Source organism: Hippocampus zosterae, chromosome 12, assembly GCF_025434085.1.
Source record: "Hippocampus zosterae strain Florida chromosome 12, ASM2543408v3, whole genome shotgun sequence".
In the NCBI taxonomy this organism is placed as follows: Eukaryota; Metazoa; Chordata; class Actinopteri; order Syngnathiformes; family Syngnathidae; genus Hippocampus; species Hippocampus zosterae.
In genome coordinates, this window is record NC_067462.1 from 5,495,449 (window position 1) to 5,520,766 (window position 25,318).

At 41.3% G+C, this 25,318-nt stretch overlaps 2 protein-coding genes across 4 annotated transcripts; both read right to left on the reverse strand.

Moving 5' to 3' along the window:
- Positions 1 to 2,648: 2,648 nt before the first annotated feature.
- Positions 2,649 to 10,123, reverse strand: lnpa (limb and neural patterns a). 3 transcript variants are annotated; one of them, XM_052082449.1, is made up of 13 exons: positions 9,965 to 10,123; positions 9,365 to 9,449; positions 8,967 to 9,008; positions 8,000 to 8,187; positions 7,851 to 7,909; positions 7,729 to 7,769; positions 7,129 to 7,212; positions 6,889 to 6,940; positions 6,596 to 6,817; positions 5,470 to 5,560; positions 4,611 to 4,681; positions 4,151 to 4,306; positions 2,649 to 3,455 (listed from the first exon to the last, which is right to left on the reverse strand). In XM_052082449.1, exons 2-13 carry the CDS (start codon positions 9,389 to 9,391, stop codon positions 3,316 to 3,318), a joined length of 1,173 nt encoding a protein of 390 aa, XP_051938409.1. In that variant the 5' UTR covers positions 9,392 to 9,449; positions 9,965 to 10,123; the 3' UTR covers positions 2,649 to 3,315. The 3 variants fall into 3 exon arrangements, with proteins under 3 accessions (XP_051938409.1, XP_051938408.1, XP_051938407.1); XM_052082448.1 differs by having other exon boundaries at positions 4,157 to 4,306; positions 5,470 to 5,575; XM_052082447.1 differs by having other exon boundaries at positions 5,470 to 5,575.
- Positions 10,124 to 16,599: 6,476 nt separating this feature from the next.
- On the reverse strand, positions 16,600 to 19,805 carry evx2 (even-skipped homeobox 2). Its single transcript, XM_052082441.1, has 3 exons — positions 18,413 to 19,805; positions 18,013 to 18,251; positions 16,600 to 17,402 (listed from the first exon to the last, which is right to left on the reverse strand). Exons 1-3 carry the CDS (start codon positions 19,008 to 19,010, stop codon positions 16,782 to 16,784), a joined length of 1,458 nt encoding a protein of 485 aa, XP_051938401.1. The 5' UTR covers positions 19,011 to 19,805; the 3' UTR covers positions 16,600 to 16,781.
- Positions 19,806 to 25,318: the final 5,513 nt, after the last annotated feature.

Sequence of the window (25,318 nt, forward strand, 5' to 3'; positions counted from 1 at the left end):
CAAGTGCAGCTTTTTCTATGATTTCCCATTATTCACACATTCTTTGAATATGTCCATTACGTCTTGACGTCTTCAAGGCATGAGCTATTCTACCTTGACATCGATTTTAGATTCGGACCACCTTGGGGTACAAGTTCAATTTGTTCATTGACTTTGCTCTTATCTCAAAACACTTGGAAGTCACATTTGCCGTTAATTTGTTCCAGCCTCCCCCACCCCAAAAAAAAAAAGAATGGGGAAAAACAATAGGGCTATGTATTATTATACTTTATAAAACCAAATAGTGATGACATCATTCAAAATAAGGAAACGGTCACACGGTCTCATTCGATAGCTTGAATGGCACCCTTCTTTGGGGGATGAATTCCCCATTTCACGCAGCAATTTATATTTTCATTTTGGGGTGGGTTTAGCACCCCCCCCACCCCCCACCCCCCAGCAACACTGCCCTGCGTGGGCCGCACACGATGTCCATGCCAGAAACCCGCCATTTTAATACTCCATTTTGATTAGGGTTTCAAAGGATGGAATCTTTCCCGTATTTCAATTTCAGCTCCATCCTCCCTGTGTGGAGTTTTCTGGGACGGCTGGGATAGGCTCCGGCACCCCGCGCGACCCTTGTGAGGATAAGCGGATCGGAAAATGAATGAATGAAAAAGATGTGGAATTTTGGAAATGATGAAAATATTTCTAATATATAGGTTGCCTCATTTAACGACATGAATCAACAAATTGGAATGGGCCTTTTTACATTTCGGTAATATCGTTTTCTTATTTGAAAAGTCAGGAGGCAAAAACATTGCTGAAAGAAGACAAATGTAACCCCGGGCCAAAAACAAACAATAATTTCAGTCACTGTCACAGGGCACTAAAGATGACACGCATGCACATGTGCAGCCCGCGTATGGCGGAATAAGCTCCCAGTGGTGTGAAAACATCCAAACATTGTCCTATTGATGTCCCATTTTTTCACCCCCCCCCCTGTTCGAGTCTTGTCAGAGGTCAACCCCAAACAGCATGCGGTGGAATCAGGCGTTACTGTGGATGTCACATTGATGCATTGCAAGGCCCCGGAGGTCACGTCTCTGTAAACATACATTATCAAAACCCATAGAAGATGTGGCGCGTTGACCTCACCCGTAGTTTACAGTGCATGTTCAGGGGGGAAGAGGGTCAGGCGGTGGCACCCGAGCAACTTTGTAGCCGCGATGACTTTCTGGTTGCAAATGAAGAGGGTCAAGCAATCAAGAGTGCTCGGGCTGGATGTCAACCCCATTATGTTACGCTGTCTGAAATGATCAATGAGCGAAAATAAAATGATCACAAGCTAAAATTGGCCAGCTAATGAAAATGGAGCGTTTAAACATTGGCGGCGAGGAGCCGAAACAGGGCAGCAATTTGTACAACCTGACACACGTACGGAATAGACGAGAGTTGAAGTAATCACGGCTATTTACGCGCTCTCCCTTTTTCTATTCCGCGTTTAATGTTTCTCTTAGAAGATGGGAGTCGATAAGTGTCTTGCTAGCTCGTGGAATCGCTCACATTGTGGCGGTTCGGAATCCTTCATCAACGAATCAACTTCAGCTGCTGGACCTTCCATCATAAACACTTCACGAATAAATGACATAAACATTGTTTGAAAGTGAACCTACTTTCCCAAATGTTCATCGATACTGCGACGGGTTGCTGTACGAGCGATGGGCATATCGAGCGCGACGTAACCAGAAATTTGCCATCGGGGTGACCTGGTTAACAAATCATCACATTGAGGAGCATGAAAACGTTCACACGCAATGCAGGATAGCATCATCGTAAAGTTTTCTGCGTAAGAGAAGTCATTATTTATCATACCATCTGCAGACAGGGTCTCGTGAAATAAAATGCACATATTTCCAGAACTTTGCTCAACATACTTATAATACAAGGAGGAAAGTCTCACAAGTTTTCATTGGCTGTGTGCCATATTCGCTAGGATAACTACAGGTACGTACAGACAGTACTACAAATGTGAATATGCTGCCGGTCCTAAAAAGCCAGTCTTGCATTGTAAAAGTATTAAACATTTATGTTCATTCATATATTTTTTTTTGTAGTTTAACTCATTCAGTACCAGCCAATTCTGTACCAAGTCTGAAAAGACGTTTAAAAACGTCTTTGGGAGTGAATGAGTTAATACCAAAAAAAAAAACTGTTGGTAGCCTTCTGTTAGTGAAAGAAAAACCCGCAAGGGTCACAGAAATAACTTGAATCTCAGAATTAAAACCTGTAATGAGTTAGTTGGCCTATTTAAAGGGTGACCAGTAGTCACCGTGCTGTTTGGTGGTGCGTACCACACTAAACATGGACCAGAGGAAGTGAATGAGCGAGGTGTCGCAGGAGATTACAAATGAAATACTAGACAACTAACGTTAAAGGCTGTCAGACCATATTGAAGCAGCTTGGTGTTCCCGTGGCTACAGTTGCACATATTCAGAATTCCCAATTGCAATTATGTTTAATAGACACCTTGCACACGAAGCGTCGCACAGGCAAACCAAGGCAAGTAAGCTGTTGTAAAGTAAGAGTCGTTTTTGACAAGAAAAATCCAGTTTCCACGTCTGGGCCTATTATTAGAATGCATTTTGAAACGAACACAAACACATCCCTTGTTCTCACAGTTAAATTTTAATACTGCATTTATACTTAAACTGACACATTCACAGCAAACATTCTCACTCGCTTGAGTGAAAAACAGTTTAAGGGATCATCAAAATGTAAATAGGTTGCATCAAAAATACTCTAGAGGAATCAATTTAAAATATAAAAGGCACGTCCAGCAGGTGCACAGTACCAACGTTAATCTCCCTTCCCTGTCCGGAGAAATAAATACATATTGCAAGTGCATTTTAATTGTACACTTTGTACCGTCTCGTGTAAACGTGTTGTTGCGCCACTTTGCTCCACAGCGCCCCCTGAGTCAACAAATGGTGAGGGCACAGCAGTAAATGACTCTTATGAATAAATATGGGTTTCATTAACAGTTTCCTATTAAGACGTGTCGTCAAATACAGGAGCAAACAAGTACAATGCGGCATGACAAACTACAGAGCATCAGAAAGGAGTCGGTTATGAAAACTGGTTGTTGAGGAGTTTCCTATCAGGTGCCAGTGCCAAACAATTCCTCTCTACTATAAAAAATGCTTGCCAAAGCAAAGGGCTGACTACATTCAAACGCACAGTTAAGACATGGTGGGGACCGCGCTGCTCCAAAATACGTCCATACTCATGAAATCTATTTCATCCAAGTTCCAGATGATGTGAAATGTGTTTTCTTTATTCCACCTCCATGGCAGACAAATCTTGCTCTCCGTCAGATTTCTCAGATGTCTCGTCGTGTGACTGGGGAGTGCTTTTGTGGTCAGGCTCGGGACTGGACCCCGGAGGGGTTGGGGGTGTTGCATGTTTTGTGTCCCCTGGGAATGAAACATTGGCAAGAAATGTTACGTTTAAATATGTATTCATATCTATTGTGTGTATTTTTGAGTTTGTAAAATGAACACATTCCCATTGTTGCCCCATTTCAATATTGAGATCGCGATTTAATACGCCTTTTTTTTTCAAAGCACTAGCTCAAATGTATTTTCTTAACTAGCACAAGCAAAAAATGTATCCGTATTACAGTAAACATTACCGTATTTTCCACACAAAAAGGCGTACCGGATTATGAGGCGCACCTTCAATGAATGGCCTATTTCGTAATTTTTTTTCATATATTGGACACACCGCATTATAAGTTGCAATCTACAATGCATCCACTAGATGGAGCTAGCATTTTTAGGGGACATTTTTTTTCTTCACACTCGCGACTACTTCGCAAAAGTGTGGCGTAAACATTCGTCAGTAAGCCATAAATCGGATTGCAACGATGACGCAAACAAATCTGTGGCTTTAACGTCAACTTTGCATGTTGTACATGGAAACATGTGGACTGCACTTTTTCAGCGCTGAACCTATCAAGACACGTGTAGGAATAAATACACGTGATAAAAAATAAAACGTACGACCATCTGAAATGAAGATGGAGTTGCTGTGTTTATTCACAAATAGCAATTTGAAAATTGCATTCTACTATATGGTGATGTCGTTACTGTATGTATTCCATCATCGCCTTTACCAGGTTGCGGGGAGTCTTCAACAGCGCTGGACGATGAGGACGGTGCCGCCGAACACATCTTGAGCTCACCAGTAAACTCGGGGGGCCTGGGTGCTTGGGGTCTGGTCTTTCTGGCAGGGTTGAGGAAATAACAATATGCGCATCGGAAGGCTGAAACAAATAAAAACAGCATGTAAATGTCATCTCACAAACAGGCGCACGCATGAATATGAGCCAATCTCTTTTTTTTTCTTCTTCTTCTTTTTAAAGGCCTGAGATGCATAAACTCTTAAGATTGATGCACAGGCGTCGGTTTGCATATTCAATCTTGGTGTGAATTTGCTCGCAGGGGTCGGCGGTGGCGGAGGCGTTTAAAAGCCACATGATATACTGGGCTGCCAAGTGCTAGAGGGCAAATGGAGGCGCAGCGTTTGAGCGGGACTGACAATGAGCTGAGTGCGTCTCCAAGTCTTACCGACGTATTCAAATTCCTCTTTTAACGCCATGCCATTGTGGGATAGACACTGCTGGCATATGAGAGCGAATCTGAGGGAGGGATGGAGAAAAAAAACCACTGAATGAAATGCAATCTATTCATTAAATAAACAATTGCCAGTAGGAACACCGTGATATAATGACATCTATTTGTACAGGGCTAACGACCATTTCGCAAAATGGTATCACTCACAAAAGTTATTCGGCTTCCAGATAAATCGAAAATTAAAATGTATTGTATCCTGTAGACATTAACGTTTGACTGCACGAGTCCCCCCACCCCCCAGCCCCATGTTCAATGTTTCAGTACTCTTTGGACAACTTGCTGTTCTTCAAGAATTGAATGAATGGAGCGATGCGGTTCCTGCTTTTGCCATCATCATGCTGTTGACATTTTAAGATCAGCAGACCAACATGACACCGAAAAACTGATGGTTGTCAGTGCGGCCAGGCTGATCAGAGAATAATATAAAATGTGCTCGGCAAGTATTCAAGAGAGACATCGAAGCAAGGATCCGTGAGCATTTTTTGGGAAAAATTAAATGGTCATTCTACGAAAAATGGCATGGGGGTGGGGGGCTAAAACTGACATAATTTGACTTCGGGGTCGATAAAACACCTTGCTAAGTTGTTGTCATTCAACTGCATTGGCCTCAGATCTCCTTTCTAATGAAATAATTTGCCCGAACATAAAATTGACAACTAAGATGCGCAGGCAACACATATGCTGGAACTGGATGATGTTACGTTTGTTATCGTTACTGTGTCTGATAATATTTTTTTTTAAATCATGACTTTACATTTAAGATGATAGATTATAATACACCAATAATATTTACCTATTTTGTGGGCCATCTCCAACAAGGTATTCGATGACTCTGTCCATCGTCCCTCTGTCCCTTGGAAGCACTGGTCTGGCCAGAGGTGGGCCTGGGGGGTGCATCCCTTTTCAAAAAAAATATTTACGCCATGGCGAACATGACATCATGATGAGCAGGCAACCAAGGAACCGAGATAGATACATTTCACAAAAGTCCTTGACGTCAATGACTCGCATCTCCGTTGCAAAGCACATCCAGAACCCCCCCCCCCCCCCACTCCCCCTGCGACGGTGAGTAGTAATTAATATAATCTACCATCAAGAGCAATCATAGGAAGATGACTGGTCATTTCTGAGAGACTTGGCACCGTCTCAGTACCCTGCTGCTTATTAATTCGTCGACATATGGAAAGTCTGCGGCGACTCTGTGTATCAAATTGCTTTTCACTTTCAATTTTCAGCAAGAGCAGGTGATATCAAGTCGTGGAATCGCATTTGTGAGCCGTTGCCAACGCCAAAGGCAAATTTTTTTTTTTGCCAAGAAGGCATTTACCGAGATTCCACCACCATTGCCCAGAGAACAAACGGCGCTCCGGCTAATTAATCATAGTTAATGTAATCCTGCTTCGTGCATTGCTCACAGTTGGCATTCCACATGGCAATTACGGCTCGCGGCTTCCTCTAGGAGCACATTTCCTTTACTGTTTGCACCCATTTGCTTCGTCTATTGAGTGTTCATCGTCCAGAAATAATTTATATAGAGGAGTAAAGCATTTCTATGTGGAGACACAGATGTCTCCGAACACGGGACAACTGTTCCATGCAAGGTTTTTCGTGTGTGTTTATTTATTTAAAATCAATCTTTTAAAAAAAGGGCAGCCAAAAAAAATGAACCGGCCCTTTCTACACACGTAACTACATTTTTGGAAAATCTCAAATTCATGCGCTTGTGTGAGAAACCTTCCACCCATCAGAAAGTACATTTAAGAAATTCAGACATTTGCACGACCGGCGTACGTTGTTAGGATTGAAGACACAATAATGTGAAGAGCCTGAGCAACTAACGAGACAAGAATCTGTTCGAGTAAATCCCGCTTTAATCAGCCACATTATGATGTGGTCCCCACTGCGTGCGGTTTACTCACCAAATCCTGGAGCAGGTGTTCCGAGGGTCACGGGCTTCCTCATCAAACTCTCCTGAGAGGCCGCTGTCGACAGGCCCCTCTCTGGGGGTCCTCCTGGGGCCGAGTGGGAAGATCGTCCAGGGTTGGTGGGCCCGCCCGAAAGAGGAGGGCGGCTTGCGACGACGGCGCTCGCAGGATTCACCGCCACCGGGGTTTTGGGGATGACATTGCGCTGGCGAAGCTCTGACAAAAAGGAGAAACTGCCGGTGAGCTGCGGTAAAGGAGCAAAAGCACCGGCACCGGAAACTTAGTACCTTGGCCTGGTTTTGGCGTCATCTGGGGTCCGAGTGGAGTTGATTCAAGTTCCTTCGTAAAGAGAAAGACATTTTTAGCTGGCCACGTTACATAATTTATGAATATATAACATTTTTTTACTATACTTTTCTAACTTATACAATTTTCTATGGGGGTTAAATAAATTTGACTGACTCAATGATCATCATTTCAAAAAAAATGAAAAAAATATATATATACAAAAAATACACAATGCTCACCATTCGCCGCTTAGAATCAGGATCGAATCTTTCCAGAATCATTTTGGCATTTTTATACGTCTCCGTTTCCATCACGTCTTCGAGCTGAAATGAGAATCGGCCCCGTGAAAAATACTGTATGCTCATTTAATGATCATCTCATATCTCATTATCGAGCTGTAATAAACTACACCTAGCGTGACATTAGAAGTGACAGAAAGTGCAGATCTTCATTTACAGTAAATACCAAACATTTCTGCATGTTTACATGTAATATGAAGAATAATTACATTCACTACTTCGATAATGGCCATGGTGAAAATCCATCAGCCCTAATTATTGAAAGTTATTAGACCTGACTGAGGATGACAAGTCATTTCTCAGATTTATCTTCTTGCGGCACAGCATGCTATTAATTACTGTGATATTAGCAGAGTCGTTTACTGGGTTAAGTCTTCACACCAATCCAATCACATCAATACAGAATGTCGATTCACAAAAACAAAATACCGATGAGGATCGATGAGACAAATAAGAAAAGAAGGAATTCAACTCCTTCAATACACCGCTGTGATTTTCAAAAATCATTTTCATGATTGTTCATAGAAATCTAAAACTTACTATTTTCTTCTTTTGCACTTTAAGAGTCTCCAGTTTTTCATCTGACAGGGGGAAGAAAAAAAAGTCAACTCAAGTCTAATTTCACTGAAAATAATACAAATGACTTAATAAAAGTCTCATACTATTCCTTTCAGTTCTTCGTGAAAATATTACGATCAGGATTTTTCGAAGTAACCACACTCTAAAAAGGAAAGGTAGAAATAGGACCATGTTAATTCGCTTGGACGTGGCGTCATTTCACGTAGAGCTGATTTGTGTGCGGTGTACTTACAAAAAAGGAAATATGATAAAGGGAAGCGCGAGAATAAAGCGCCCCATGAGCTGTTCTGGCAGGTACCAGCAATACACCACTGCACAAGTGATCAGGTAGAGGAGAGCAGAGTACAAAAGCAGTCGGCCCAGCCAAATCTTCAGCTGCCTTTGGTATTTTTCACCATGCTCCTCATAAAGCTGAATGTCCTGAAAGAAAACAATCCTGATGTAAATTCAAATATCGAAGCACGTTTTTTTTTTTCCAGGAACGCATGAACTTTTAGCAAGGTGGAATTCCCACTTGATTTATTGCCAAAGTCAAGCTTTTTTTTTTTTACTTGACAGTGTGTGATCAGACGTTTAATGCAGTCTTTTACAGACATGTACAGTATTCCTTTCTGCACCACTTTAAAGTATTGGTTACCCAATCCACAAATAGCTTATGAGGGCAATGTACCCCACTCTCCACTTCAACGTGGATCTCCGTCACTCCAGAAGCGGTGAATTACATTCTCTCCATCCAGTGTTGTAACACGATGATGATATGGAACAATGGACGGAAATAAATAAACTAAATAATCTTGAGCAGTAGGAGATAGGATGTTTTTCTAAGGGGATGTTTTGCTGCTACTTGACCTGAGGAGTGTCAAGCCCTCCAAGGAGAGACGGCTGAAAATAGCCTGCAAGCTTAACTGTAGTGGTGCACTAAAGCCGCCGTCAGTCTTCGAACGAGGAAGTGTTTTAGATCCACAAGGATTCAGTTTGACTACATGTCTATTACTGATATGAGCTTTGTTTTGACAGCACCTTAATCTTTGCAATTGTCATGAAAACTGTCACACCTGAGGGCCTGCCTCATAGCGTGTTGTTCCCATAGAGCCAATTAGACGATACACCACATCCGAAAGCATTTTATCTCGTGTGTGGAAATAAAGTAATCCAGACCACACAATTAAAAAACAAAGTGTTCCTTTTTTGAAGCACACCTTATCTATTCCCTCCAAAATCTCCACAGTGGAAGGTTTGGCCTGCAGGGGAGAAAAAAAATTGGAATAAATATAAGTAAACATGGGACATCAGCCACACAAAACTACAAATGAATACATTTTGAAAAGATTCAGAATAAAGTTCAGTTGGTTGAGGACTTTCATCAACAAGTTGTACTTTGTGAAATGATGTAAAAGTGTACTGTATGCATCACACACCATGGCATGTTTCTAATATTTGCCCCAATTCCTGCAGCTCCATAAATGAACTTTTTGTTCATTCAAGACGAGCATTACTGCCCCATCATTGCTAGAACTGCTCGTGTTATTAGATTGCGCGAGTGTACCTAATGGTATGAGTGTATAACATAAACATTCCGTTTAAAACAAACACATACCCTCCACCGAGAGATGGCAGCCCCCATGGTGGTGATCTGAGATTGTAGCCACCTCGTCAATGTTTTCACTCTTGACGTCTGCCACCTGTGGACAAAAAAAAAGCGTCAGTTTCACATAAATTGCCAGGATACAAGACATGAGAGCACTCCAAGTTAGCCTGTCACTCGGATTAAATAGCGTCGGACTCCTTGACACCTGAAAATAGTCTAGAACTAAAGAGCCAACGTGTCTTGAAGTGGGGACAAGTAGGACAACGAGTTTTTAACCAAATGGAGCCAGCGGCTAGCTGCTTGCTAACTGGGGCTAGCATCAGAAATGGACGTGCCGAGTCGATTTTGCTTAATTTACACACGACGTGAAGTCACATTCTCGCTACCATAACAGTCAACCTCAAACAAGACATCAATGACGCTTTTAAATGACTTGAATCCACTTTTCCAACAAGTGCTTGTTCGCACTAGCTAACTTTTGCGAGCAGGCGAGTCAAACGCTAACATAACGTGTTGCATTGACGTTCCGTCTTAAAAGCTAGTTAAGCGGATACTTGGAATGGACGCGAATATGTCCCAGCCCGATTGAGGGATCTCAAAAGAACATACCTTGGGTGGAAGCGACTGGTTTGGACTGCCTGTGCCTTGTACTGACTACCCACAGCTCTCCTGGTTTAGATGGTGTCAAGCTTAGGGGGTGTGTCCCGTTTACAACACCCAAGAAGAAGACGAACATGGGCATTCTATCTGGGCTCCCCTGCTTCGAAGTCTCCATCTTAAGTGGTGGGTCGTTGACAGGAAGTGAAAATGTGTCCTTGGTTTACCATAGTGGGGCTCGCTAAGGGTTGGCAAGATCTCCCCTGCTGGATTTAACACCATCAGAAGCACTGACCTACATTTCCAATCTAACTTGTGTTATTTATTCCATGGACTTGTGTTTGTTCATTCAGAGCAGGAGGCCCATCAAAAGGATGGGCTATTTTAAATGTCCGTGCTGTTTTGGACCACACACTTTCGAACCGGGTGAATGGCAAAAATGCAATTTTAAATATGGACAAATACGTGCAAACCCTTTGTTGTTGGCAAACAACAAAAGAAGCACATACTGTAATTGTTTTTCAACTGCACAGGCCTCTTGCATAAACATTTTCATTCAAGGACGGCAAAAAACTGCTGAACAAAAAAAAACAGATTCAACAAAGCGCAAGAACTGATTTTGGATTCCCCCCACAAAAATCAACTCACTCAAAATTTTAATATTGTTGAGTTACAGAATTGCAGATTTGTGGAGTTTTCCCTCCTTTTTTAAAAACATGTTTTCTTTGGATTGTAACTTTTTTTCTCTATTCCTCCCATTTTTCATGGAGATGTTTATCGTAGCTTAGATTTTCCCCCCAAGACTTTGGGGGATTTGTAAAAAAAAAAATCTAATAAATAAATAATACATTTTAAACTTTTTATCTGGTGTAAGAAAGTTGCTGCTATATTTTCAGTTTTTTTGTGAAATTGTTTCATATTCATGACCCGCAATTTATTTTTACATAAGTATTTACCGGAATTACTAGGGGAACTTATTACATTGGGCCTGTTCATTACTATCAGCACGCTGGTACAGCACTTAAAATCAGCTTTTGAAAAGTCAAACATGGTCAGATTAACAATTTTTAACATTTTGATTCAATCCAATAGTTTAATTCGTGCAACGTAGTGCGTGACACTGTGATAAATACAGTGTTTGAAGTATCCATTCTTCTTCATTTGAATGTACTTTGTATTCAGTCTGTCAGTGTGCATTGAGAATATACTACATCTGTTACATGTGATGACACACTATGTACCTTTTTGGGGGGAGCGGGGGGGGCAAGAGTTTTTTTTTTTAAATACAGTACTGTATATGAAAATCTAAAGCGTGGTCCTTGTCTAAGGAATACTAATTTGTTGCACCGCCATTACCATGTGCAGAGAACCTCTGGAAGAATTAATCGTTAACCCAATAAAAGCAATTTCCAAAGATAATTGAGAACACGTTTCGATACATATGCATGAAGAAAAAAAAAATCCTATACACGACTGGCTCGCAGCCTCCAGTAATTGATTGAGGGGATGACCCGTTCTATTAAATGTTATTTCAGAACCATCAAATCGCACAAAATTGCAATTTGCCCAGCTTGTATCAGAATTAAAAGCCCATTCATCATGATTATGACTTGATAAGCTAATTTAACCATTTCGCTCCGTCTTAATGAGCTATAGTTGAATTAATGCCATGTAATATATGAAGGTAACATTTGAACAGAGGCAATGATTTGAGACAAACAGAGCAGAAACTACTTTAGAAGTGTAATGGCGGCATAAATCTCATTAAGTACTCGTCTTCCATTCGCGTTTGGGGAACATTTTAAAGCATTAAATGGGATCTTATAGGTGTTGGACGCTACCTGATGGTTTGAGGCCCCATGTAACAGCTGTGCTGTGTGATGCAAATAGTGCACCAAATGGGAAGAAAATACTCGAGGCTTTCATTGGCTTTGGATGTAATCATAAGGAGCAATACGACAAAATTGGTCCTCATTCACCATCTGTATTTATGAACACCGTAGTTTTTAAGTCCCATTTACAACAGTTTGAAGAAGAATCCGTAAAAGGTCTGCTGATTGCCTTTTGTCCAACTTTCACACTTTATCGTCCATCTTCCCCAGTCTCATGTCCTTCACAGGAAAATCGGACATTTGACCCGGCTGAGTAAAAGCAGTGCTAGGGAGCTTAATCTGGACAAAGGAAGTGGATCTTCAACTATAGGTATAAACAATTCTGCAGTTTAAAAATTTTCCACAGGTCCAAAAATACATGTTCAAAATCGATTGAAAAAAAAACCAGGACGATACCAATGCCTTGAATATTGTCATTCCTTCACCTTTTTATTATTCGCATGAAGCAATACAGTTGGGCTTTTCTACAGTAAAGTTAGAGAGCTTAGTTTGGGTTGTTTGAAACAAGCCATTTTTATCTGCCCACCCAAATCCAATTTTCAACCCAATCTGTCGTGTCAAAATAATGAACCCAACATTGGGTAGAAATAATTCACTCTGCTTAAAACCCTTCCATAGCAAATTGCTGGGTCAAAATAAAATAGTAAAAAAAAAAAACGGACTGACCTGCTACGTGGGCCAGTTTCAGCCAATTTTGGGCTATTTTGCATCAAAACAACCCATTTGGAGAGGGTTGTACAAAATCGGTTGTTTTGTACAAATCAACCTAGAAAGTCGGGTCAATGAGACCCAAGTATCCAGTCGAATTATGACCAAACGAGGATTGTTTTTTTTTTTAATCTGTACCCAGTCAGTAGGTTTGTAAACAACCCAGCATTGTACATGTGTGTGTAATAGATGAAGAAAAAAAATTGACCTGCATGGTGGGGCATGCCCCTCCTGTCCTGAATACAGCTGTTCCACTATGTGTCAGGCCGGCTTCCACAGGTGTGAATACCATTTCCTGAAACGGAACCAAAACCACATTTGTTAGTTTTCGCCACATTTGCTCGTGCAATCGCTGCCACGCGCGGCCGTTGCGGTTCCACTTTAAGTGTGTTTTGGCCCCGCTTGCTCCCCGTAGTTTACCCTCCTTCTCCATACCCCCCCCCCCCACTCCCCTTCTCTATTTTTTTGTGTCCTCCCGCAGCAGCTGTCACCCCGCATTACTCGCAGTCAGCTAAATGAAACATTATTCTAAACATATGCATCGTAATCAGTCCGGTCACACTTACAAGAACACGCGTTAATAAGGCAATCAATCACCGTGGAACAAGCGAGTTGTGCCGTAACAGCTCATAAACAGTGTGTAATGAAGAATTGGAGGTGAGCGTGACACGGCGCTGATCAGATAATCAATGTCAAAGACGCCATGAATGTCAGTAAAGGTACTTTTCGTGTGCTTTCTATATCCAAAAAAAAAAATCCCTCAATTTGCAACAAGCCCTTCCATTACCTTGAAAATACAGGCAATTAAGTGGCGGCCTGATTGGACAGTAGCGGCTGCATCATCGATCCTCGCGTTGCTTAGCGAAGCCGCGTGGACATTTTATTTGGGTTTTATATTAGCGCCCAAATAAAGCAGAATATCGCGGAATATTAAACAAGTCGGAGATTTATGCCCGTGCCAAGAAAAACATTCAGTGAAGGTGACAGGCACTGGACGGCGTTATGACGCATTTTGCCCCCACCCCCTCTCCTCCACACACACACACACACGCACACACGGATGCAAAACTAATGGCGTTATTGTGTCCAGTACCCCTCCCCCTTCCCCCACACACCTCTATTTTTTTTTTCATACCCACCATCTATCTATCTCAATGCAAGACTCGCTTTAAAGCGCCAGGAAACGCGGCGATACATCACGGCCATGTTCTCAACCCTCTAATCCTGCTTCTTTAATGGGCACGATGGAAAAAAAAACAACAACTTATCTTCAAATCCCCGGGGGGCATTCTGGTGCACTGTGTGTGTATATTTGAACCCGTTGCAATTAACGACAGGATCAGCCAGTATCATTTAGAGGTAATGTACAAATAATGGTAAATGATAGGGCTGAAGTGACCCCCTCCTCATCGCCCCCACACACGCCATGTCTCTACCTCTGCATGCATTTTTAATTAACAGCACGATGGAGTTGTGTAACCTCATGCAAGCGCATCCGTAGCCGTAAATAAAATCTTGAGCGTGCAGTCTATCATAAAGTCACGAAGGTGTGTGAAGATTTTCTATTTATTTTTTTTCCCCCAAGAACAAACACGATCAATAAATAACAGGATTTACATTTCATATTGCACTTTTTTTCAAGTTAAAATTATTCAAATCCATACAGTCATTGTTTATTTTAAATACAACGATAGTTATAGAGACCCCTGAAGGTAAAAAGGTCAATATTATTTTCATTCGTGTCAGTGCTTGTCTAACAGGCATTTTAAAAAAATCCTTGGGTGGACTGTAAAAAAAAAAGAAAGAAAAAGACAAAAATCTACAGTCTTTTGTTATTTTGCGCGAAAAATGCTGATTTTAGGGGCCGATCGGTGCGGTTGGCTCACATCCAGTGTTTTCAACATTAACAACATTCAGAAAGTCACATTAAAAAAAACATTAACATTTCCCCTCCCCTATAACTTAACCATTTGCAAAATAGTCCACAATTTACAATTCACGTTTTTTTTAAATGAACATATCGGTGATGTCCCAAATAGGAACGAATAAAACTGCACAGACGAATTTGTCAGAATGTGTCCCCATTGTTTGTGTGTGCTGAGGATCTCCTCCATATGGAAAAGCGTGTTTGATGCAACGGCCTTGACTGTAAAGAAATAATAATCATAAATATATGAATCATAAAAAACGAGAAATCACTTGGTTTTATCGAGACATTTTCCATACAGCAAAAAAAAAAAAAAACAGTGAGCTTCCTCCTCGTTGTCTTTTGGGCATCATATTTGCAAGCCTTCACCGGTGACTTCTTCACCATCTATACAGTTTCCTTTTGTCTTCGCCTTGGCTCTTTTGTATGTCTAATGACTTCCCTGCGCGGGTTGTTAGGACTTGACAGCAAGTCTCCAAACGAGCAAGTTGCCTCGCAGCCGCCTATTCAAAAAGGAAGCTCCATCTCGGGTGCATGATTGGCAATTTTTGTCATCATGCTCGCATTATTAAGAGAGGAATTGACAAGAAAGAGGCGATGCAAAATGACGCGCGCCTACGAGCTGATTGGGCGGGGGGGTGTCCCCGCAGAGCAGAGCAAGAGGTCCTGCTGCAAACATATGCTGTCGGCTGCCAAACATTGCTGCTTTTTTTTGTTTTGGTTTTGTGGAATCAAGAAGGATGGGCTGCACAAAATGCAGAAATTAAATCGAGAATTGGAGATTAGAAAGATGCAAGATGAGTCACAATTTGGGGAATTTTTGAAACACAAAAAATGGAGGACAATGATTGAAGCTGACAAAAGAAAACCCCGAAATGATGATGTCTTTTTGTTTATATTTGTTTCATCTTAAAATAAATCAACAACTGAAGTTGGGGCGGGGGGGGGGGGGGGTTATTCACCGTTAAGAGTTGGAGAATTAGGGAAATGCAAAAAAAGGGTTTAAAAAAACGATCGTGATTAAAAAACCCTAATCTGCATGTCTTTTTGACATTTGAATTAGAATTATATTTACCTTAAAATGCAAATTGGAGCACAGTTTGAGACGTTTTGAGAACGATCTTTGTACAAAACCTGACCAACAGTGATAATGAATTAAAGCCACCAGGTGTGTCTTTTAAGTTTTAACCTAAAATATATCAAATCATTCACCAGTGTGGAACTAAAATGCTTCTAAGTCAAATTTCACAAATTGGCCAATATTGGTTGAGGCTTCAAGCCGTCATTTGTATGTGCGTTTTAGTTGCCATTTAAAATGTAAAACGCCAATTAAAATGTCACGTTATGAAAGGCGACGTAAAGTTTTAGAGAATTGTAGAAATGTAAAAAAAAGAAATATCGATGATTTAAACGTAATAAATGTTGCTGTTCGGAAATGTCCCCTGCAAAAAAAAAATACATTACAAAAAAAATCACCTGCGTGTGAGTGAATGAGAGATTTATTTTAAGGGTTGAACCCGGAAGTGTTTTAGATGTTAATTCCCTCCCATTGGTCCATTTGAGAAGTGATTTTTTTAAACGACTTTCAGCCTGAATCAATGAATTCGACTTTCAAAACCATGAAATTAACTTTAAAAGAACCGGCGTGACTTTATGTGGAGAATAAAGCTGAAAAAAGGCACAAATCAGTCATCACTGACACAATCTGTGTGACTTTTTTTTAAGGTTGATTTAAAAATATTGCTATTTTTAGACAATTGTTCAGACAATGCGTGTGTTTTTTTTAACGTTTGCGTATTCAAATTAAATCGGTAAGTGGATGACATTGGTCCATTAGAAACATGCGTTTTAATTACTTCTGTACACTTTAAAACAATGAAACTGTTGTTTTATCGAGGTTTAACTTCAAAATATTGGAGAGTATTTTTTTTTTACGAGTTGTTGAGATGGAGACATGTGTTGCCAATAACTGAACATGTTGCCAATGCGTTGTGCTGCTGTGTGTGTGGTTCGTAGGCTCTGCTTCAAAATTTCAAATGATGGCACGTCGTTTGCTTCTTAAGGAGAGGCTTTGGAAAAAAAATGGAAAATGGTGTGTGCTTTTTTTTAATGAATAATTGGATGAAATTGGTCTTTTAGCTTTTTAACGAGTTCGGTAGATCGGGCATTCTAAACAATTAAATAAACTTATATTTAAAAACAGAGAAAGAGGGATTGTGTGTCTGTGTTGAAAATAAAGCTGGGTTTGAGGGTAAAAAAAATAAAGAAAGAAAAAAATCGGGCCGTTGAGTGTTGTTGACAGTTATCTGTTGAGTGATGTCTCCTCTCGTTGGTCCGGCGAGGGCACGGAGGTCTTGCTGAGCACAGCCGCCGAGTAGGGCAAAAATCCACTCTCCGACCTTTGTCCCGATGCCGTGCAGGTGAAGTCGGCTCCGGCGCCGGCGGCCCTCGAGCTCAGCGCGCCGGCCGCCTGGCTGCTATGGCAGCTGAGACACGAGCAGGGCCCGCCGGCTGACGGAGCGCCGACCGCCGCCGCAGCAGCCGCCGCGGCCGCCGCCGCCGAAGCCGCAGCGGAGCTGTTGAGGCCCGCCGGCGACTGGTAGAGTCCCGGGTGGCGGAAGCTGCACAGGAGCTCGGGCCGTGAGTAGGGGTGGGAGAGGGCGCGGAAGGTGTCGAGGGGCCGGATGGAAGTGGCGAAGGGCGACGACGCCGCCCCCGAGGCGGCTGCGGCGGCAGCGGCCGCCGTCACGCCGACGTGCGGGTAGTAGTGCAGGGGCATGTGAGAGTGGAACGGGTACGGGAGGCTCCCCGTGGCCGCCGCGTGGGTCATCATGTAGGTGTAGAAGCTGGGGTCCGCCGGGTGGGGCCACGACATGGCCAACCGCTGACGCTTGTCCTTCATGCGCCGGTTCTGGAACCACACCTGACACCGAGAACCACCAAAACCGGTATTATGATTTGCCTCGTCATATTTTTTTTCAGTTCAAATAGCAAATACGGACAAATTATTTTTACATTTAGTATAAAGTAACCGGGGAATATTAATATTAATAATCATAAAATAATAATGAGGACTATCAATCAGCAACAACACATTCATTACTCTTTTTAATTCCGAAATTAATGATGAATTGACTGCACATGCAAAAATAGCAATATTGCCACACGGGCAACAGAAACAACCAAAACAATATATTTCATTTTACTTTTAAATTCGCCGCGACTATTACCGGAAAAAAACAAGAAATACCATACGCGCAATCCAAACCATTACTTTTTTTTTAACTTTCGTTTAAATTCACGATGCATTGACGAGTTGTCAACAAACCGCAACCAAAAATGTACGTTTGACTTAGTCATCTCGAATTAACTATTCATGCGAAAATGCACAAACATAGCTAAAGAATTGCCAAACGGGAGGGAATACGTCCGAGCATCTTTAGTTTGTGCATTAATAAATTATACACACACACGCACACACGTAGCGATCTGCAGAAAAAAAATAATTGTAGCAATTTTTCCATTTGCTTTACCTTGATGGTGGTTTCAGGCAAATTGAGAGCAGCGGCCAGTTCGCATCTCCTCGGCCTGGAGACGTAATTTTCCCGATAAAACTCCTTCTCCAGCCGGCCGATTTGCTCCCTGGTAAAGGCTGTCCGGTACCTCCTGACCTGATCAGCGTTGGAGTTGTTGTTGGACGCCCCCGTGGAGTTTCCGTTCATACCGGACAGGGAGCTCGAACTTGTGTTGGACGAGCCAGAATCTGAATAACCTGGAGGGGGTTGGGGGCATAGATTAAAAAAAAATAATATTGATTTGGATGATTTAAAAAAAGTTTATTAGGGCCTATTTTACAAATTTATTGTTATCACTGAAATGAGGATGTTAGTGTCAATTTTCAAAATAATAATGCAGTAGTTAATTTAACGCTACCTTTGTTGTTTTCCTTGTGCTGACTTGGCGAGCGATGCGTGGGGCAGCCCACTTCCACATCACTGTTGATGTCCGATTCCTGGGACACTTCCGAGTAAAGGCTCATCTTCTTCCGGCTCTCAGACGACGAAATGTCCGCCGAGGGGCTCTGCTCGCTACCCTGGTGTGACCCGAAGAGGCTGTCGATCTCGAACTTGCCTTTACTGGGCATGTCCGCGAGACTCCCGTGCAAGGACGCGGACGTGATTCTCGGGCTGAGGCGTCCTCCGTGCGGGGAGTTCTCCAGGGCCTCCAGCACGGAATTGCCGGCCGAATCGGAGAGCCTCTTGGCGGCCACCGGACTATGCAGCCCCCTCTCCATCAGTATCATCTCCTTTCTTATCCTCTCCATCATCAAGGCGTGCGGGGAGGATGAGGAGGAGGAAGAAGAAAAGTGGTCCTGTGCGGGGGGCTGGATGCGGGAGCTCAATCCGCATGCAAGTGTCTCTGCGAGGTCTCTAAAGCGTTTTATAAGCAACACGCAATAAATGAAAGAAATGGAGGAGAGCGTGCTCAAAATGTGCCTGGCATCCTCCCCTGCACGCCGACAATATGTCATTCACCCCCCCCCCTCCAAAAAAAAAATACTCTCTGCAGGCTGACGCGACTCCAATGATCATTTATTGTAACAGGTTTATCAGCAAATAAATAGGAGAGGGCTGTCAGTTGATGATGGAGGCGGCCTTCGGTCAGACGAATAATATCCAAGAGGAGAGCAGAAGAGGAGTGAGTGAGGATTTGAGGGCGCACCTCGCAGCTCTTTGGCCCTTTTTGGCCTCCCGCCTTGCTCACTTTGACAGTCTGATTAATAAAATGAGCGCTGCAACATTTCCCTCTTCATTTAGGAATATTATTATGCTTTGATTCGCTATTGTTTCCCTCCCCTCGCAGCCCCCGCCGGCCCTCCCCTCCGCTTTCAAGCCTTTAATGCCACCCCCACCTTTTCGTTTATTTTGCTTCATTTTTGGGGTTGTGCCAGTGTCTTGCGTGTGAATTTTAATGCTGATTTCATTTCTCTAAGAGATGTGGGTTTTTTCCAAGCCTTTTTGACGTCCTTATATATACATATGCTTACAACGTAACTTGGTTATTGCACATTTTTTGGAAATAAAGCAACTATTCCGGTGCTTTTTGCACTTTACATCTCACTTTACATCAATTGTAGTTTAAAAAAAATCATAATGTCCCTAAATTGTCCTACGGTCTCATCTTGCATTGTTTACACAGAAGTTGCCTTATAAGGGAATATCAAATGCGTGCATTGCAAAGGGCTCTCGTTGCTCCAAAGACTTTTAAAGCATTGTCACAGGACTCCCTGGGAGTTCTCTGGCGCCCCCTGCAGGTTTTCACACACCATGCATACAGTGGAGGGGCTTTGACATAAGAGCGAAATTCATTTCGTGACCATACGGAAAATACCACCCAATCACCTTGCCCCATTGAAATAAATTGAAATGCCATTAGGTCGTTTCATTCACCCCCTGCCCCCAAAAAGACACCAAAAAGTAGTAGTATGTTAGGCAATAATAATAATAACACTGCAGTACTCATTTAAAAACATTGAGGAACAACATTTACGTTTTTGCATCATGATTTCATGCTTTCAATCATGAATGGGCGACACAAACGGAGGAGGGAGAATTTTTCATCAGCATTTTTTCATAAGATATATGCCAAAAATGTCATTTTGACGGGGAAATACTGTATGTGTGAGCAGCCCCCCCTCTCCATGCAAAAGTGCTCTTTTCCGCTCTAATTCCCATTGTGGGTGCACCATCGATATAGCCGCATCATGTCCGAGCCACCATATGAGTTTGTATTATATTAAACTGTTTTCCGTTAGCAGCAGTAATAGTTATGATTTTTTGCAGAGGATAAAGAATATATCCTTGTGAGTATTGCTCTATTGCTATATTGTTAGTTGACATGTGTGGCTGCTCTGTTTGTCTTCAAATTTATTTCGCTTAAATGGATATAATTCTCACAACGTCAATCTTAATTTCATAAGACGGTCTTTGGAGTTTTGAATTGTGTGTTAGCATTAAGCTAGCGGACCTTCAGGGAAAATTATGTGGTGTGATATACTTTTACGGAACCAATTCAAATCGTGAACCTCAGATCTGTGAGGCAGAGGTGCTAATCCAGCAGAGACTAATGTGGTGCTTGTGGGCACCAGGTACACTCCGAGCACCACATTAGCATCCCAGTGACGTCTTCTAAAAATAACTGACCAGTAATGGGGCATAATGACTTCTTAGGAATACAGGAGAAATTGTAAGAAATCATCAACATGATCACTGTCTTAAAATACATTTTAAAAATCATTTATTATTAATAACAACAATGATATTATCAAAAGTACTTGGAGCAAATATGTTATTTCAGAAGTGTGTATCAAAGTAGTATTCTTTCCCATGAATCAGGACCCAAGGAAGTAGCTCTCAGTTTAAAAGGGTTGGTGACCACTTCTCACCATGCTAGGCATTAGCGATTAAGTTCGAATGTATCACAAAAAGTCTTATATTTTAGTATTTTAATTGTATTGTTTTTTAATTGTGCATATATGTGTATGTTCACTGCAGTAGGCAGAAGCGACATGCCAAACAAACTGAGAACATGTGGGTACTCATTCCCATCTAGTGGACATTTGAAGAACTGCAACCTCTCGTGGCTTCACCATCCTCGCACGTGTTCTTGGAGCCACTCGACTGTCTGCATTCACGTTGCGCTAGCTTTAAACTGATTAATCTATTCTAAACCTTTTCACTTCAAACTATAGATTGAGAAGTCTCAGAATAATTTTCATTTTGTGTTGTTTTCATTTCACCCAACCTCCCAACTTCATTGCAATTGGCGTTTGCATCATCTAAACTGAGAAATAAAATGAAGCCATGATGAATCACACAAGATGAGTAAACGTGTGACCTTGTGTAAAATATCAAGGTTCACGGGCTGTGATTAAAATGAATACTAAATCAAACCTGAGGTCGTTTTTTAAAGCACTGCAGGGATTTATTTTTATTTTACGCTCTAATGGCGTCTGAGGCCCCGTTAGCTTGCGTTAGCTTGCCATCTAGTGAGCAATCGTTGCAGTTACAGCCAGCGCCCATAACGTTCATTGAAACGGCAGCCTGAATTGTCATACGGGTTTCAACAAATGGTTCCAGGTTACAATAATAAAATTCCAAATGCAACACCTTCCTTATTATCGTTGTTGTTTTTCAATTCAGATTTAAAACATGCTCGACTGGGTGTTGCAAATACACAATCACCCACGTGACAGATAGCTCGATGACAGACACTGACAGATAGCTAGCTAGCTAGCTGGATAGTTAGATAGATTGATTTCACTTTACCAAGGGCATCATTCAGCTTTCTTCTGAATTGGCCATTTAAAGTGTGAATTAGTATAGCAGCTTTAATGGAATATAGTTAAGGGGATACTAAACTGCTGTTAATTAATTAAATATGCGCACTAGCTACTGTGCTGAATACAAATGAATGGCGGCGAGAGAATTGCCCATTGGTCGTATTAAAGTGCTGACAGGTCAATTTAAAGAGCCAGTTAGTGATTGTGTTAGCGGGAGAACAGAAAGTAGTCGTTTTCTTTCTCCTCTTTCAAGCAATTAAACAATAACAATAATTTCTGGTGAGACACAGCTGAACGATAATAAAAGAACTGTGCAAAAGGACCCATGTGCAATTCACACAGAAACTACGAAAAAAATAAAGAACACTATTCTGTATTGAATTTTACATTTGTCGTGACTGCGAGGCTAATGTATGAATAATAAATATAATCTTTAAACGTGTTTTCTTTTTATCCGTCTTACTTCGATTTAACAGAATCCCTGATTTAAAAACGTTAAACATCTCACTGGTTGCATTCGTTCACCGTCCATAAAATTCCAACGCCAGCATTAACACGACTCGTTTATCAGACGTTCACATAAGCGGTTATGTAGTTCTCCATGAAGCATTTTACACCGTATACACAAAAAAAGATTCTATATTTATTAAAAGTGGTTCTTTGACGAGGACGCATCAAAGGGAACCGCATTTGGGTACTGGAATTTAGGTTTAACAAGTGGTTCCAATGCGAACTTAATGGTCCTTGCATTAATCCTAGTATTGGCCAAAAGAACATACAGTTGTTCAACATGGATCCAGGGGAATAGCACAAGGATTTATTTTCTGCTGACTGAGCGTCCTTTAAAACAATCGAATTAAGACGGTGTGATTTGAACCAATTCAACAGCTGAAAAAAATCCTCAATTTAAGAGCTGAAACAAAGTGAATTATCGAAAGCCAAAAATTAAAATTAAACACGTTACATTGAGTTTTGGTTCAATTGAATTGATCTTTCTTTAACTGACGAGACTATTATTTCCCAGCGCAGCAGGAAACAATCACGCAGAAATGTGCCGTTGTATTGTCTGCAGTTCTAATTATCAACAATTATAACTGAACTGCAATAGTAAAATAATTACTGTATTACCAATTGCAGCAGCTCAGCCTTTCGTTCTGCAACAAAATTAATAAAATATCCCGTATACCATCGTTAGCGTATTTCACTGCGTCATTTCACTTCCTGTCACACTGTCACGTGCTCCCCCCAAAAAGCTTGTCCCCCTTTCTTGTTTCTATATCTAAGAAACAGGATTATTTTGTCGTTTCTGTGCTGTTTTATGTTTTTCTTGTTTTCCCGAAAACGTTCAAAATAATTACAGCTCTGCTATATAGTCGGCTAACTATATGTGAACATACCCCTTATAACTAACCATTTGCTCGTTCTCGAACGAACGAAAGCTCGCTATACGACGAAAAAGCGTGAAGATTTCAACAATACTTTCGACTTTTACAGTCTGTTAACGGTCTGAATAGGGATTTAACTGCGTCACCCTTGTAAGGTTAGCCCTTTAAAACAAGTCTCAAGTTGGCTTTTTGTAAACCTTTGGAGCACCACACACACGCACACACACGCGAACACACACTTTAGCCTGTAAAACGTGTCTGTAAAGCAATCCTATGAAGCCTTACAACAAAAGTTAGCTTGGTTAATGTTATAATTATATTTCAGACACAGCACAGAACTTATCTTGCAAAGAGGTGCCAATTGAGACGTGAAGAGTTTCCCACCCTTGTGTTTGTGTGTGCGTGTGTGTGTGTGTCGCAGACAGACGTGCAGAGCAGCAGAGAACTTGAACGAGACAACCAGCGCGGCTGCAACACAGGCAGCAAGTTTATTACCAAGGACAATAGTGCAAGGAAGAGCTTCTTCGGCAGGAAACCACACTTGTGGAGCTCTTCACACAAAGAGCCGTAAAACAACACAACACGTACATATTTTACATCCACGAACTTACGTTGAGGAACTTTTCCCCAATTTCAAGACGCTTTCTATGTGTGAATAAATATCTGCGAAATTACGCCCCCCGTGACACGATTTAACTCCCAATAAACGTCCACCGAATCCTTTATTGCGAGTCCCCCCCTTTTGGCAAACCTATTGTCAAGAAAAGTCGTTTTTTCGTATAATAGTTGAGGTTGTCCTCCACCGAGGCCGCACGAGACGTTGGTTTATTCGCATTCGCTTAACAGGGAAAACGTGCATGTGTTTTTCGTATTAACCTACTTTTTCATGCCTCTCTTTGCCCTACAAAAACATTCATGGCTTCAACCGGGTTGTTCAACGAAACACGCCGAGACTTTTTAGCTTTGCATACTGAGATTTTTTAAAAAATCGTTTTCATCTATTGGTTTAGAATTACACCACTGTCGCGTTTTAGTAACCGCGAAGGCGTCTCCGCACGTCTTGTTTTTTACATTCTTATTGATTTGAAATCAGACGTTAAAATTACACAGATATTCTCGCTTTAGTTCGTGTAGCAAAAGAACAATCAAGTCCAATGTTTCGAGCACATTATGCAACGTTCCCTGTTTACAGTGATTTTTTTTAATGTACTAAATTCTTCTTTTCTTTGGATGTGCGTTATGCAAGTGGCCAATAAAATGTGCGTGACAAGCCCAACACGAAGGATTGCTGCAGAATCGCCTCATTGTTACACGGTGACCCTCAAATGCTGCTGCACAAAAGAAGAACAGTCCTAAGATGCATCAGCATCATTTTATAACGATGATGACTCTCTGAATTTGAAAAAAAAAGAATGATTGGAACGTTCCATTTGCTCGGGCGCTTTTGATTCGGTTTCAAAAAGTCAAAATGTATACAATAAGCGGTATTTATAGTCTTTAATGTCCCTTTTCTGGATTTATAATGAACACAAGTGCTTTTTGTAACTGTGGTCAGACACCGAATAAGAATATGGAGGATTTTGTGCTAAGAATTCTTTTTTTTTAAGGGGAGGGTGATTTTTTTTAATAAAAACTACAAAAATGAGAATTATCATCTTTTAGCTGAAACGTGGTTTCATGGGAAAAGTATAAATGGGGTATGAATGATTGTATGATATGGATAAATACAAAACAATAGGTAGCCTTCACATAATGTTTCATATGCGTTATTTTATGGGAAAAAAATGGTCCGGAACGTTTTGAGTTATGCTGAACGTTATTCAAGGCAATAGTTTAAAAAAAAACAGTATACGTCCATTTAACGAGAACATTTAAGGTAACAATAGAGTATAAAGATAACTCAGACAGTGCTTCACATGTGGTGTTAAAGAAAATGTTGATACTGTCCGGAGATTCGGAATTATTTTGAGGATTATTGTGGGGTATAGTTAAAATTAACTCCAACAATGACTCTTATTTCCTTGAGACTTTTTACAAAGACGACTCACAAAGTACTTCAAGTGGGTTTAAGGGAGAAAATGTGTGAAATACATTCACACTTTTTATATTTTA

What these genes read in the sequence shown, in the direction of transcription:
- evx2 (XM_052082441.1), bottom strand. Translation starts at nt 19,010, where the DNA reads ATGACATATTGTCGGCGTGCAGGGGAGGATGCCAGGCACATTTTGAGC. An exon ending in GCACAAGGAAAACAACAAAG is followed by an intron (nt 18,252 to 18,412) that starts GTAGCGTTAAAT and finishes AACCCCCTCCAG; the next exon opens with GTTATTCAGATTCTGGCTCG. An exon ending in TGCCTGAAACCACCATCAAG is followed by an intron (nt 17,403 to 18,012) that starts GTAAAGCAAATG and finishes TCTCGGTGTCAG; the next exon opens with GTGTGGTTCCAGAACCGGCG.
- lnpa (XM_052082447.1), bottom strand. Translation starts at nt 9,391, where the DNA reads ATGGGGGCTGCCATCTCTCGGTGGAGG. An exon ending in GACGCCAAAACCAGGCCAAG is followed by an intron (nt 6,818 to 6,888) that starts GTACTAAGTTTC and finishes CCTTTTTGTCAG; the next exon opens with AGCTTCGCCAGCGCAATGTC. An exon ending in AACACCTGCTCCAGGATTTG is followed by an intron (nt 5,576 to 6,595) that starts GTGAGTAAACCG and finishes TTTTTTGAAAAG; the next exon opens with GGATGCACCCCCCAGGCCCA.